General features: G+C 40.5%; 1 protein-coding gene across 1 annotated transcript; it reads left to right on the top strand.

Moving 5' to 3' along the window:
* The first annotated feature begins 439 nt into the window (after window positions 1–439).
* nploc4 (NPL4 homolog, ubiquitin recognition factor) lies at window positions 440–16,001 on the top strand. Its single transcript, XM_034119473.1, has 17 exons — window positions 440–606; window positions 1,281–1,361; window positions 4,101–4,207; window positions 4,460–4,696; window positions 5,576–5,624; window positions 5,707–5,801; window positions 5,888–6,011; window positions 6,920–7,099; window positions 7,247–7,333; window positions 7,663–7,734; window positions 7,828–7,954; window positions 10,411–10,571; window positions 11,251–11,322; window positions 11,418–11,510; window positions 12,187–12,303; window positions 12,598–12,700; window positions 13,409–16,001. The coding sequence occupies exons 1-17, from the start codon at window positions 592–594 to the stop codon at window positions 13,567–13,569; spliced, it is 1,881 nt and encodes a 626-aa protein (XP_033975364.1). The 5' UTR covers window positions 440–591; the 3' UTR covers window positions 13,570–16,001.
* The last annotated feature ends 114 nt before the right edge of the window (window positions 16,002–16,115 follow it).

Raw genomic sequence — 16,115 nt, forward strand, 5'->3', positions numbered from 1 at the left:
AAAATCCTGCAGGGACAATGCAGTACTGTTCTAGAAGACTGCTGTGAATCTTGGCTTGTGGTAATGATTAAACCTGATTCTATTGACACATATACACTATAGAAGCTAAACTAAATAGGGACTTCGAATCAGGGTCCATCAACAAGCGTTAGCCACACATTTGCAATTAATACAATGATGTGCAACTAATTGAAATGCAGGTGGGACTTTGTTGGTATGGTCCCCTGCAATTGGTAATCAAACCGTTACCTGGGCATGCCTTGCATATATTTATAATATTTGACATGCTTTTGAAGTTCTAATCTGCTTTGTTGCACAGCATCCTCTAAATTGTAGTTGAAGAACAATGAACAACAGCTATTTGAAATAAAAAAAGTGGAACGTGCCTTCTCAGTTTGAAAAAAAACCTGTTTCCTCCGTGGTCTCTTCGGTGTAGGACCGGTGGGAAACTGTCGGTCGCTAATGTCTGCAACACCCGGTGTTTGAGTTGTGGGATGGAGTTTCGTTGACAGACAGTAACAATACGTGACATTTGTATTTAGTGTCTCTGTCTTCGTACGCAGCGACATCGGGAGGACTCCCCAGTGCAACATGGCGGATACTATTGTAAGCATAACGGCATGTTTTATTAACGGCAGTGAAGGGTAGACTCGGCTAACGTTAGCTAGCTTGTTAGCCGAAGTCCGGAGTGATGAGGCAGCAGAATTAGCTTGGTAGCTAACGTTCGCTGGCTATCATTAGCAATGGGTGACTGGGGCCTGTTTAGCTAACCGGCTAATATTAGCTCATTGGCTAGCTGACGACATTTGAATAATAAAAGGCGTCATTGGATAAAAGGAAAGCTACACGACTGGCACATTTAGGAATACAACTGTATGGCATCCCATTAGCCAAACATTGGCCAGCATATAATTGGTGGATATAATGGAAGCCAAGATGTTGTTGATTCATTAAAAGTTGACTGCGAAAGACCCCTCCACACCGTGACAGCTTTAGTTAACGTTGTCTTGTTCATATTCGACATGTTTTTGTCGTTATACCAAAGCTATTGTATGAGAACTAGAGACTCCTAGGCTAACGTTAACATTACTTTTTTGCACTGTCATCGCTGTCATAGTATCCTGACACTGTCACCACTGTAAAGAGGGGTAGAGGAGGGGGATTATGGCCATTGTTTTTCTGGCAAGTGATTGGAAATCATATTGAAAATGTAACTAACAATGGAGTGTCCTATCCCAATTGCATGAAATGGTACAGCTTATGTCTTTGTCTCTTTTTAGATCGTCAGGGTACAATCCCCAGATGGCATGAAGAAAATTGCTTCTTCCAAGAGGGACACTGCTACTGCTTTTTTAAAGAAGGTACTGTATGAAAAACACAACCGTTTTCAAGTAATAATGGGTTGAACTGTCAAATCACACAATCCACTTTTGCTTTCTTTTTGAAGCCACCAGTGTTTGCGAGGGTACAACAACACACCATACACTCCACCTTTTATCATCCTTTTTCTACAGTAATGCAGTCACCAACATAGGAATTTATATCACAAAGTAAACATGTGTTTCCCTGGGTTGTGCTTCTGCCTGCTCATTGTTCATTTATGTAAGGAGCTGTACAGAAAGTACCAGAGTAGGTCAGCCCTGCACTGCCTCTTTGTGCTAAGCTGGCTCCTAGAGCTGCATGATATGACGGAAATATCCGATTACTTACATTTTGCAAGAACATTATTTATTGCAGCTCTGCCTTTCTACCTTTTTCATTGCACTGCTTCAAAACAACTTATTACTTATACAATTATAAATTACTTTCAAAATGTTTTCACTCACCATATTTAACATTTAATTAAACACAAAAGGCACCAATGAAACAATTAATGATAGTTACATTTTAAAGTGTATTTTTCAAATGGAACTCTCTTTAAACAAATACAAATAATCCCTGTGTGCAATATCCCTGCTCTTCACGATGTGTTCATTGTGAAAGTATCCCAATGACAATATAAATAGCTATATTGTGCAACTCTACTGGTTTCCGCTATTAACACATGCCTTGCCAAGGAGATTTGTGTACAATTCAGCCGACTATCATGTTGTGATTACAACCCAGACACTTCAGAGAATAAAAAAACGCATTCAAAAGATAATTTGGCCCTGTAATGTGATATATTTGTAACAACTATCCCCTTCTTCATTTGGCTCCTCTGAGTTCTGTTACTCTGCGCACACATAAGCGCTTACAAATAATTACTGCTTTAAATGCATTTGAGTTAATGGACTTAAAGAACCTAAAATAGAACAATTTTCCAACAGCAGACCAGTCACAGTGAAGCATTGCAGCAGCACCTCATTAAAAATGTATGTCTCCGTGTTGAGGCAGGATGGTGTAGCGTGCAGATCAATGTGGGGAGATGGGTTCATTCCCTGCGGATGTGCAGCCTTTGATAGTTTGAATAGAAAACCATGGATCAGAGGTAGACAGTGCAGAGACCTGCAGGTTTAGATCTGGAGAGGAAATTAAAGGAGATCAAAGTGATGTTGTTTCTCATAGATTCTGACAGTATACAGTAATATCTTACTGTGTTCTTTTTTTGTGGCTTGAGAGAAATCACGACTGCTGCTGTGACATGGACATGAATAACCCATTTATAATCGAGTTGTTGTTAAAACCCTTCCCTGTTTCCATTAGCCAATATCCCATTTTCTGAAACACAAATAGGCAAGCTTAAAGAGGACATATTATGCTCATTTAGTGGGTGTGGGAGAGAAACTCCCTCTGGAGAGAACTTTGGGATTTTAGCCTTTACAGACCATTTACATGCACACAAATCTATATAACACACTACAGGAAAGGGAACACCTAAAAAGCATAATAGTTTCTCTCCAAGTAATCCAAAGGAAACCATTATACTGTTTCATGGAAGCACCTTAGCCCAGTTATCGAGCACCATTTACTTTCCGCACCAGCACAGCTTCAGCCAGGTGACGTTACAGAAATACAAACAATGCCGACAGCCGCAGAAACTGAGTTGTCTTTGGGTAATTAAAGATGATGCTTATCTTCATCCACGGCCCTCCTGTCCTGTGTCGTGAAAGTGACAGACACCGGTGTGGTGGTTCATAGTGTAGCTGCTTTCAGGAAGGCTCAATATGTAGTGTGTGTGTGTGTGTGTTGGAAAGAGAGGGTCAATGCCCTACAAACAAACAGCTGATGGCGTGCTAAAGCGGTTACAACAACAATGAGATGTTATTATAAGCTCTCAGGGCTAACAGAGCGGTAAATACATTAGCAATTAAGTGGAAGTAAGTGTATAGCGTAGCGTTTAATATTTCATGTCGCTCTCTGGTCTTGCTTGTTTTTGTCAACAATAGAGCGCCTGTGCAAATAGAATGCAATAACCTAATTTATTTCTGCACATATAAACATTATTATTCTTAATATAGGATCATAACCAGAATCATTGGTCATGTCCAATGCAGTCCATGGCTTTATCCTCAAATAACCTCAAGGATTTGGACTGTGCCTGCTTTGTTGTAGCATACCGACTTTGAAGATTAAGAAAAAAGCCCCGTTAGATGGTTTGTGATGGTCTATTGGTTTAATTGTCAAGAGGTCAATGCAGCCGTCTGAAATATTCTTCTATAAGTGACATCCTGATTTCGTTTTAGGCCAAGATAACCGTTCTGCTCTTAAAAATGTTCATGAATTGTTCAACTGAAGTGATGAAACGGAGGCTTATGGAGACTGGTTGTCCTCCTGATACGTGATGTGGTGATTAAAGTACCACAGGATACTATGCTGGCCGCCCAGCTCGGTGTGATCTTAATAGCTTAGTTTGGCTACATGCTGAGTTTCTCTCGTTCCAAGAGGCTCTATGCTAATCTGCTTCTGTAAGGTGATTGGTATTGTTCGAAGAGAGACACCTTCCTTTACACATATTCTTTGAACTCTTTCTAAGAGTGGATTTTAAGGATACTTCTGATATACTCATCATCTGAGACTGATTGAGAACATTGTGTATTTTGATCCTCTTAAATGCATTTCATTTGATTCTATGAAATACAAGTGATCCGTTCTAATCAGCAAACGTATCTCTCTCTCAGGTGGCCAACGAGTTTGGGTTAAATTCCGAGTTTTCTGTTTACCTGAACCGCAACAAGACCGAAGAGCTCCTTTCCCAGAACAAAACGCTGAGCCTGCTTAAGATCAAGTAAGTAAACGTGTACAGTGTTAGGCATCAGTAAAGTCTAGATCCTTCCTTAATCAAATTGAGTTTTGCGAGTTTTTGAAAAGACACAATTGTAACTTTTCAAAAGTATAATCCATGTGGCTGTATCTGCTAAAAGAAATTAGAAAACAATCGTACAGTATAATGTAGTAGTATTAGATTAAGAAAAATACATATTTGAATAATTATCTAAAACTTACATGGGTAACACGCTTTGTCTTCTCTTCTCTGTAGGCATGGCGACATGCTGTATCTGGTCCCTTCAGGATCCCCTTCCACCTCGGGGGAGGTGATGGACACGGCCACCCCGCAGACATCTTCATCCCTACCATCCGTCTCAACTGCCTCATCCTCCTCTTCGTCCTCCATGATCCCCCGGTCCTTCTCAGCGCCCCAGGTCCAGGAGGACGAGATCGATCAGTATCTGTCCAAACAAGACGGCAAGATCTACAGGAACAAAGATCCACAGCTGTAAGAAAAAAAATGAACTGCTGCAAACTAAAGCCCCGGCCACACGAGGACGATAACGCAAACGGACCGCAATCGTTATCAAAAAAAGTCAGGCACCAGAAACGTGTCCGTTCACACGAGACCGCTCGAAAGCGGTACATATGCCAGGCCTGTAAGTGGCGCTGTAGTCCTGCCACAAAAGCAGCGAAGAAGACTTCCTGCGCATGGTTGCCATGGTTGCCCTTCTGTTTATTCTCCGCTGTGGGCGCTCTGGCTCTTTTTCTCCCTCCCCGAGGCAAGCGTTTGCTCCTGATGCTGTAGATCTCTCCGGTAGTCCACCAGCAGATGAAAAACACCCACCCCTCCGCCTCTTCCAAGGGACGAGGGGACCGTGCGGCAGAGTTTCAGTTAGATTTGTTTTCGCCGGTCAACATGTCCGTTAAAGTTTAAATCTTCCGGACAAAATTAGAAAAGTGGTGGTCAAAGGTCTTCTTTGTTATTTATTGAGCTTTAAAACAAATGAATAACGACTCTATATAATAATATAAGAATAATAAACGGAGCCTCTCTTTTCCTCCCCCTCTTCTGACAGCCCAGCAGCTGATCTCTGATCAGGAGAGGAGGGGAGAGGCGGGGCTATTGCTTCAACGTTATCAGGAAATGATCGTATAGGCGTAAACACGGAGCCGTTTGCCCCCCCCCAGAGCGTTTCGTTTGCAGATCTACCCACCTTGGGACCCGTTATCGTTTTCTGCGTTTCCATGTCGGCCTCGTGTGGCCGAACCGTCTATCTGATAGTGAACTGTAGCAGATACGACCGTTATCGTCCTCGTGTGGCCGGGGCTTGAATCCACATTAAAAACAAATGTCAGGGACCTCATGATTCTTTCCTTGTTACAGATGTCACCACGGTTCCCTTGGAAAATGTGTGCACTGTGTACCGTTAGAGGTAAGAGAATTTCACTTCAACTATCCAGACTATAATGCAAAGATAGATTTGTATGACTTATTTTACCTTTTTTTTTTGTCAGCCTTTCGATGAAGACTACCTGAATCACCTCGACCCACCAGTGAAGCACATGTCATTCCACGCATATCTCCGGAAATTGACCGGTGGAGCTGATAAGTAAGTAGTTATATTACAAATTAATTAAATATGACCTTTTCTTAAATTTGTTGTTAATTTTGACACTTTTTTTTCATTCCTTCCAGAGGGAAGTTTGCAGCTCTGGAGAACCTCAGCTGTAAGATCAAGTCGGGCTGTGAGGGCCACCCTCCCTGGCCCGAGGGGATCTGCACCAAGTGCCAGCCCAGCGCCCTCACCCTCAACAGACAGGTACGGGAACGAGCCTTTGTGTCTGAAAGTGAAGCTTTCAGTGAGTGCAACAACAGGTGATGACTAATAAAGTAAAAAGAAAGAAGCATTTGTTTTGTTCCCGTTGGTGTTTTGTCATTCTCTTTTCTTTCTTGTCTTCACCTGTCCTGTAATCACTTAATCATTCAATTAAAACACTTAAAACACTAAGAAGCATCAGGATCAGTCTTGACATTTGGATATTATTATTATAATTATAATAGAGTTTGTGATTCAGTCAAAATCTTTAGGACGTAGTATTTGAAGAGTCCCATTACAGGGTTTATGTAAACGTCTATTATTCATTGGGTAGCTTTATACATGTATTTGACTATTGACTTCACATTATTATTATATTTGTATTCTTGTTTCACTGTAATATCCGACCCGGGCCCTTTGCTGAATGTCGTTTGTCTTTTTGTTCCCTGCCTTTTTTTTCTTTGCCAAAAGTGCCAAAAGTATATTTTTAAATAAATGTAAGAGAGAAGATTACACAGACGCTGGCCCTGCTCTGTAATGATCTCCACTCAGCAGTGAGGCAACAATAACCCACATTCTGTCCCGCATTGAACAGACTGCAAAACAATTGTGTTGCATGTTTTGCATCACAGCTAATGCTGGTGGTCCACTTATATGTCCTGTCAAATACCTTTCCTTGATATCCACATACATTTTTTAAGATATTTAATTACTGGTAGTAATGGATTGAGTATCAAATCATAATAATTTAATTCAAAGCGTTTACCACGAGCAGCATCTACTATGCAACTACACTTTGACATTTGGACAGGTGGAGCTGGTGTTGGCTTGGCATTGAAACAAACAATAATCTGCTCTTGTGAACCCCAAATACTGTAGCATAAATGTGTCTTTCTCTGTTCTTCTCCCAGAAATACAGACACGTGGACAACATCATGTTTGAGAACCACACCATCGCTGACCACTTCCTGGACTTCTGGAGGAAGACGGGCAGTCAGAGGATGGGATACTTGTACGGCAGGTTCACTGAGAAAAAAGACATCCCTCTGGGCATCAGAGCCGAGGTGGCCGCCATCTACGAGCCGCCACAGGTGAGCAAATAACTCGAATGTATCACAGTTCATTTCAGTGTCCTTTTGTTTCGTATACTTCAGTCTGGCCTGCCATCAACAAAGAAACTCCTCATTCATTATTTGAGTTTTCATGTGATGGTAACACTTGTCCCTGCTGTGTTTCAGAACGCCAGTCAGAACAGCCTGGAGCTGGTGGACGATCCTAAAGCTGCAGCTGTGGACGAAATCGCCGCCAAACTGGGCCTGACCAAGGTTGGACTTCTTTCGCTTGCTCTGTTTAGCACTGCTTTGTTATTACATTTTAGACAAAGGTTTTCTTTTGTACCTCACCTTTCATTTGAATCATGAAGGTTCTGCAGCATTGAGACCAACTTCAAATTCAAGACAGATTAGTTCTTCTCTGTCAAAGTGTTCCAGCTCTATGCCTCTTTTATAAGACTAAAAAAAACAATTAATATCCATATTTCCGAAGCAGAAATTATGAATAGGTTTTTTTGCTTTAAAAAAGACTAACATTAATAATTTATACAGATTGTTAACTAATTATTTTGACTAATTTGATCAATTTATTCCTGTTCCAGGTGGGCTGGATCTTCTCTGACCTGCTCTCTGAGGACACGAGGATAGGAACCGTCCGCTACACGAGAAACAATGTGAGGATGCAGCTCACTAAGAGAAAACCTGTTCACTACACGAATGTGCTGCTCTCCCCTGCTGTTGTTTAACATGCTGCTTTCTGCTGTCAGGACTCACACTACCTGAGCGCAGAGGAGTGCATCACCGCCGGATACTTCCAGAATCTACATTCAAACCCCTGCAGACTCTCCAGAGACGGACATTTTGGCTCCAAATTTGTGACCGTGGTGGCAACAGGTAGGTTTATATTCACTGAGGCTGAAGTGATGCTAATGATGCTATCATTCTTGCCTAAACCATTGTATTTGGTATGATGCGTTTATATAAGCTAATGCCATCTGGTCCTAAAGAGTTTCCAGTCCAGTTTCTTCTTTACTAGTATTAACTGTCACATGTAGCAGGAGAGGTTCGACAATTAGAATGTCAGTCCAAAACCCCAACATATTTAGCTTTATAGGATTTATGACGGAGAGAAACACGAAATCTCAACATTTGAAAAGCTGAACAAAAATCTGTTTCTGCATTAAGAATGACTTTAATTTATAAATCAATGATCAAAATAGCCAGATGATTGACTGCAAAGGTCTTCTAATCGTTACAACTCAATACAACCTGTGAATTGTCTTAACTGGTACACCATGGGTGGATTTGAAGAGATATGAGATTTTACAAAAGCAGATGCATCCAGACGATCTATATTTATTTTCCATAAGAATTCATCCAAGCCACATACAAGTTAATTGGAATACTCAAATGTAATCATAGTCAAATCTACGAATGCAGTAGATGGGTAGTAATATTATAAACACACATTTAGTGATCCTTTCTGCACTTTGCAACTGTGTCACTTTTAGCCGGCATTATGTGTTATAACCTCTTGGTATTTGTTTAATGCTAAAGTTGACTTATTTGTGAATGTTCAAGCTCTGCGGTTTGTGAATGGTTAAATACTGCAAACTCTGCCCCTTCTAAGCTAACATGCTCGCAGCCAGACTGAGAAACCCTCGGTTGACTCTCGAGTTGAAAACCAGTGTCAAAGTACAGCTCGGCAAGATCACGTTTGATACTTAAAGCAAATGGCAGAAAGATATCCAGAGTCTTTTAAACTGGCTTTGTAGTACAGGCCTCAGGTAGAGCCTCTGCATGTGCTAAAGGAGTCCTTACTCTAGCACTCGGGGTTAGTTTCTTTTTGTCCCCGTTTCCTTTCTATTGAGGCAAAGAAAAAAAACGTTTAAACGTAGTCATATGAAATTGCAAACAATGCGGCTGACAACCTTAACATTCCTGTTAATGTGTCAGTGTCAGTCTTAGCCAGTAAAAGTAAATGTTTGAATCATCAACATAAGCGTTGTGAGGGCCGATTGTTAAAGAGTCTTACTTCCTCTCAAGTATCTGCATTGCATACGTAGTAATGTTGAGTCCAATGGAGCAGCTTAACTCAGGCCAGATGCTCTCAGGTCCGTAGGATCAAGGACACATGTTTACACTTTCCCTCCTTTACAACCGTGCCGATTATTTGTTCCAGAAAAGTACACGTGTAACAGTGACCTCATCACTTTCATTTGCATTAATGAGACGCTGACAGCCAAAGCTGACGTCATGGCTTCACATCTGAAGCAGAAATGGAAAGTCCATCTGTTTTGATTTTCCCTTGTGTAAAGACGTAGTGTGTTTGCTAATCAGTTTCATGTGTTAAGAGCTATTAGATGAGATACAAAGCACACTGACAGAAAAACACTTCATATTTTTTAGCAGTGTCCCAAACTTCTTAGTTGGTATTTTAATTGGTTCTACACATCAGGCGGGACTTGTTTGTATTTTTGTTTATAGCTGTTGTTTCCCGTTTTGTGAAAAACTCGATGCTGAGACAAACAAATGAATGTATTAGTTGATGAATGACCTTTTTGATAACTATTTAAACATTGTGGTTGTTTATCAAATGCAAGTAATCTACATGAACTGCTTATAGCTACTCAAAAGAGAAAAAGCTGCTAATACAGTGCTACATATAATTATAATAATAATAATCTTAAGGTGTTACCTACTCTGTCATGGGCATTTGAAATGTTTAACATGTTAAAGAGAACATTTGTGCTAGGTAAATTGTTCATATTTCTTCATGACAACTTGTGTCACAAGAGCTTTAAAAGTTGGACAAATAGCAATGTTATCAAAGCTATGAAATGATATTAAAACTACACCGGTGAGGTTCAATTGTAAGAGAGGGCCAATGAAGCAAAGGAGAAATAAAGTGATTCATAAAAATGAAGCAAGATAAAAAGATTCATAAATAACACATACATATATTCAATTCTCACTTATTGATCATGATAATTGCACCTATAATGTGTTGAATTGTACGCTTGAAGAAAATAATATATACATATTTAATGGCTACAGAACATTGCACTACATAGATGACACCTATAGTATAGCATTGGACTAGAACAAAATAACAATGTATATAATGAGACAGGATCACAGACGATGATGTCATTTTGTTAATCTAACCAATAAGAATTTTAGCAAAAACTTTAACTTTGAAATGAGGGAACCTGAAGTGGTGTAATTCTAACTCACTCCCGGGTCTTTGGACTCATTCCTGCACCACTCTATTCAGTCAACTATACAAAAACTGTGATAGTGATTATTCTTCAAGCAACTAATGAATAAATGTGTGTTTCTGTGTGCAGGGGGTCCAGATAACCAGGTGCACTTTGAAGGATATCAGGTGTCCAATCAGTGCATGGCTCTGGTCAGAGACGAGTGCCTGCTGCCCTGCAAAGACGCTCCGGAGCTGGGCTACGCTAAAGAGTCCAGCTCCGAGCAGTACGTACCAGACGTCTTCTTCAAGGTGAGGCTTCCTGCGTGTACAAACAACATATCTTCACTATCCATATTACAGGGTTCTTACAGTCATTAGAAACCTGGAAAAGTCATGGAAATTCAAAATGCTAATTCCAGGCCCTGGAAAAGTTATGGAAAACAATATTTTCCCCAAAGTTTTGGAAAAGTCATGGAAATTTAACTAAAGTTGCATCAAATATAATTTATATTTTATCTAATCGCCGAAATAGTAATACTATAATGATAATAAATACTGTATCGTATAGTAATGAAACATAAATGGCATTTAACTGACGAGGTATTTTGCTGGTGAGATTTGAGTTGCTTTAGCGTGAAGAAGCTAGTAAGCCTACTATTGGATTTGTTTTAGATAGGCACAACATGTTTCATATGCAGACCTTATTCTCCTGTTCCATGTTCAAATAAAAAATGTCAGTGGTACCGCTGAGAGTCATTTTTTTGGTCATGGAAAATTAGGTAAAGGTCATGGAGAAGTCATGGAAAAGTCATTGAAAATCATTGGTGAAAAAGTGTATGAACCCTGCTATAACTCTGTTTTTGAACTTAACTAACTAGCACTTTGTTATTACGGCCAGGTGTTATGAGTTTGATCATCCAGATGTTTGTATCCAGGTGTTGAGACTGTTTGTTTGTGATCATTTATTTTCCCTCCTACCATGCTTAAGGACAAAGACAAGTTTGGAAATGATGTCACGTTTCTAGCTCGGCCTCTGCCTGTGGAGTATCTCATCATAGATGTGAGTATGACTGTTTCTACGCTCAGCAGCTATACATGCAGCTTTTTTCTTTTATTACAATTTAATTTACTGACACTATTTCTTTCTTTTTTCAGATTACTACCACCTTTCCAAAGGACCCCCAGTACACCTTCTCTTCTACACAACGCTTCCCCATTGAGAACCGGGACATCATGGGAGAGACACAAGTGAGTCATTACTACATCAACTAAACCCAAAACAGGTGGCTGGCAAAACTAGTTTCTACATTTTCTTGTTAAATACATTTTATTTTGTAATTTATTTAAAGTCTTACATTTGTGAAATATACCTTAAGGCTGAAAAAAAATAGAAAAAGCTCATAAATGTGTTTAAACAAATATCAAACGGATCCAACATGTGTGAATAAACCCTAGAATTGTTTGTGTTTCTGTAATGATGAATCCCACAACGCTTGGGTTGCTATTATTCCAAGTGTTTAAGTCTCTTAAGTCGTTTTTATTTGTTTTAAAGGGCCAAATGCTTTGTAAAATACTGAAAACAATTGTAAAAACATATTCAAAATAATAGGAATATTATTAGAAATGAAATCCTATATTTTTGTTCAACTATAGAATTGAAATAAATGTATGAACCAATTCTTCCTGAACATGTATGCAGTAAATGTGAGATCTTGGGTATGTGTATATTCTGTCCATCCCAAGCATTGGTTAACGGAAATGTTTAACTGCTTTACATATGAATCCTCCTCTCCTCATAATAGAGCTTGCACACGGCTACAGTTTGGTGTTTGAGAAAATGAGGGTTACTGACCTTTTGAATTCCATAACCTCCAGAGGTCAGAGGAAGTTATACATCTTGTTTTTTGTCTTTGTGTGTCTGCAGAATTTCCACAGTTTAGCAACATACCTGTCCCAGAGCACCTCCACGTCGTTCCTGGACATCGTGTCGGACTTCCATCTGCTCCTCTTCCTCGTCACCAATGAGGTCATGCCTCTGAGAGTAAGTCCATACTCCCTTTGTTTTCCATTTGTTTAGCAGCAAACGGGTTATCATAAGCCCACATTCTTCTCCCGTCTGGAAACGGTTACTGTTGTGAGGATGTTTTCACTCATGCTGACAGATTTTGAAACTGGCCCCAGGCCCATCATGACGATCAAAGGGTGATAACAAATGGTTGGATGCTTGATCAATTTGGACGTTTTCTATAAAAACCAGACTTGCAAAAACAACCAGCTGGTGTATTCTATCCCTGAATTGTCTAGCGGATAGATGAGAGTTTGTGTTTGTTTGCAGGACAGCATTGGGTTGCTACTAGATGCAGTGAGGACTTCTGATGAGGATCTGGCCCAGACCTGGAAGAAGTCGGAGCAGTGGGCCACCATCGAGCAGCTGTGCAGTAAGTCTGCCCATCACTGAGGGCACCTCACACTCGGTCATACCCGTACAGATCTCAGTTTAGATTGTGCACTAGTGTGGAATATTTAACTGATACATCTGGTTACAGAAATCTTTAATACCTTTTGCTTTTGCAGTTCGAAAATAGTCAAAACTGTGACACATTTTGAAACATGACACTGTGTTGTGCTTTCCTTTTGAATTTGTCCCCTTTCTGTACAATAACATCTCATTTAATTAGATGACGAGCATATACTAGTATTCTATCTTTGCCCTATTTATAGGTGTATTTAGGTGTGGGAAAAGCTTAAAATGTACTTTTGAATGTTTGAAAAGTACTTGAATTTGACTTTGTAAAAGAGAAACCCTATTGTCAGACTAAGACATGCAGGAGACTCGCCTTAAGTAGAAAGCTAACGTTAGGCTATAAACTAAATTACAGTAACTTGACTGCACTAAGCTAATGTTTGTCTTGATTACATTTAGTAGTCTCATTTAGTTACTTGTCTGCAACCGCAGTCGCTTTTGTGACATATACTTTCACCAGTGGGGTATTTAGTGACGCATTGTATGTTGTGGAACAAATCATGAATCTATTTAGCTTGTGTTGACCACAGACCTTTTTCAGGCAGCTAACCAAAAACACGACGAGGGAACCGGAAAACCGGTTATCAAAAAGTAGCTAATGCTGTGTCCTCCCTCTCCTCAGGTACAGTGGGTGGGCAGCCCCCCAGCTCTCAGGGTTACGGGGCCATGGGCGGCCCCTCGGCCCCCGCCTCCTCCTCGGCCATGTGGTCCTGCCTCCACTGCACCTTTATGAACCAGCCCGGCACAGAGCACTGTGAAATGTGCAGCCTGCCCCACAGTTAAAAAAACCCCACCCTGCCCCCCCTCCCCCTATGTCCCGCCCTAATCTCATCCCTCCCAGCCAATCTCCTCGCTGCACCAGGACGAGCTGCGAGATTTGGATTCCCTTTTTTTGTTTTTCTTTCGCCTCGCTCTGAAGCCTTCCCATCTCACAGGCGGCTGATGAAGGGGATGCACTCGTTTACACCTAATTCAATGAGTAAATAAAATAAAACCAGACTGTGTTTATTCTGTATCCCTCCTCACAGCGGCTCTCGTGAGTCTCGTTAAGGTAAAGCACTTTTTCTTTTTTGGCTGAGGCCCCTTTCCCTCAATGCCCCCCACCCTGAATAATCAGCCCGTCAAATGAGACTGGAGTGTTTGGATGTTCTCTCACATCAGTGCCCCTCTCACCCTCACAACGTCTTCTGGAGTAACGTGCTGTGTATGAAACACATTTGAGGAATGATACTGTTATTTAATTCTTTATTTTTTGTATCTGATTGTAGCGATACCTTCATGTTTTGAATCTGTGGACGCTACTCATGTAGGTCTCTTTGACAACCCCCTTAAAGTACAATCATCAGTTTATTTTCAGTATTAATTTACTTTAAGAATAAGTCCCAGAGTTGAAAAGGCATACACAAAGAGCGTTTCACCCCTTACTCAACCTTAACAGTGGTTTGCACCTGAGCAAAAGAATATGTAGCTTATTGTATCAGCTGTATGTGCCGTCTCTGATAAAAACCCAACTAAATGGCCAACATTATTACTGACTTGCACTATATTAGCCGCGAGGTGCTTCTAGAAACAACTGGTTCTCGCCAATATCCTCTCCGTCGCTCCCTACCTGGGATTCTTCTTTTGTTTTCTCGCTGGCGCTGCTGATGGGGCCCTGCTGGGTAACCATGACTCATCCTTGAAGACTCCAAGTGTGAGGGGTCACTGGTCACTACGAGGAGAGAAAAGATGCATATTGATTTCACTTGTCTCAAGCAGGATGATGATGGTCCGTGTTGGAACTAAACCTTGAAGTTGGCATGGTCTGATTTATGTTCTACAAATCATTGTAATCTTACAAGCATAAACCCAGAGCCTCTTCCAGCAGGAGACGTCAGATTGATGTTTTTTGTCTGTGTTTTGGAAGGGGCTAAGGCTTAAACCAATGTGAAAGCACTTCGCTCTCCTCAATGGCACTAAAAAGGGTCAGTTCATCAAAACTGCAAAAAAGATTTCCATAGCTATACGATATTTGATAGCCATACACAGTTTATACGTCTCTGAGAGTCTGCCTTCATCCCTGTTGATGCAGATGATTGTGCTAAGAGCATTGCAATGTGACAGGAAGTTATCCATATAAGGAGGCAGACATCTCAGAGACAACAAAAACAATCTCCATTTTAAACTGCTGTGAGTGGGGAAATGTTTTGTTTTCCATTTCAACTAAGTAACCTTTAACATATCACAGTCAGCAGTATGCATATGAGGATAGTTGGTTAAAACTGGTTCTTTTTCATAACAGTTTTTTCCCCTTTTCTTCTTTCGTGAGACACATTTGTCGACCAAAACTTGTGATATCATTTGAAACTTCCACATCTGGCAACAAAATGTTGAATTAAACTACCCCGCCTAGATTCTCGTAGCATTTCTAGCATCGGTTCAGCGAAATGGACCACATTGATATTGTCTGTGCAAAGTGAAGTGGGAGTCTTGGTAAGCTAATGTGTTGCCGTAATGACGTTTTTAGTACGATCAACAATATTCTAAAAGAGCATGTCTACATATATTAAATGAAAAGCCAGTGTAGTTTTTAAAATCATATTTAATGTCTGTCACCAACTCATCTGGTTTGACTTGAATGCCTTTGCTCATACAACAGATTTGTAGATCCACGTCCTCCATATGTTTGCTGCTGACAGAAAACATTCACATCGCTACTTTCTTTTTCCTCAAACCTTTGTGCACTTCTCCATGAAATAGTTCCATGTCATTACTTTGCTAAAAGGGTCTGGCAGGAGTGAATCACTAAATACTGTGGCGTTTCATCGGGGTGTTGCCGGGGAAACGGGCTTCTTAGTTGGGACGAGAGACGCTGGTTTGCTATTTATGAATTAATGAGACGTGTGCTTTGTAAGAGCTTGACAGTGATTCCATGACATATATTTTTAGTTGTAGGTTAATTTGAAAGAAGCTTGTGTGTTTTTTTGGTTTCTTTCTCTGCCCAGTTGATATCATTATTGCCTGCCCCCCCCCCCCTCCCGTGTGAGTTCTTAAGAGCGATTTCTCTGATGTCATGCTAACGGACGGCGGTGACCTTTTCCTTTTGTATTGATCCGGGCCGTTTGCTGAGCGAGCATGCTCTGGTCTTACAGCCGGTCCTGACCGAGGACACAGAAAGTTGTATGCTGTTGACCTGGATTTGAAACAAAATAATAATAAAAAAAACAACAAATTTGTATTGCTGGTAATTTCTTTGATTTGTTAATGTCGATCGGAAAAGTCAAAAAAGAAGGCATCATTTAAAGACTTTTTAAATCCTAATGAGTTTCATTCAAAGAACAGGAAACGCT

This window comes from Trematomus bernacchii, unplaced genomic scaffold (assembly GCF_902827165.1).
Source record: "Trematomus bernacchii unplaced genomic scaffold, fTreBer1.1, whole genome shotgun sequence".
In the NCBI taxonomy this organism is placed as follows: domain Eukaryota; kingdom Metazoa; phylum Chordata; class Actinopteri; order Perciformes; family Nototheniidae; genus Trematomus; species Trematomus bernacchii.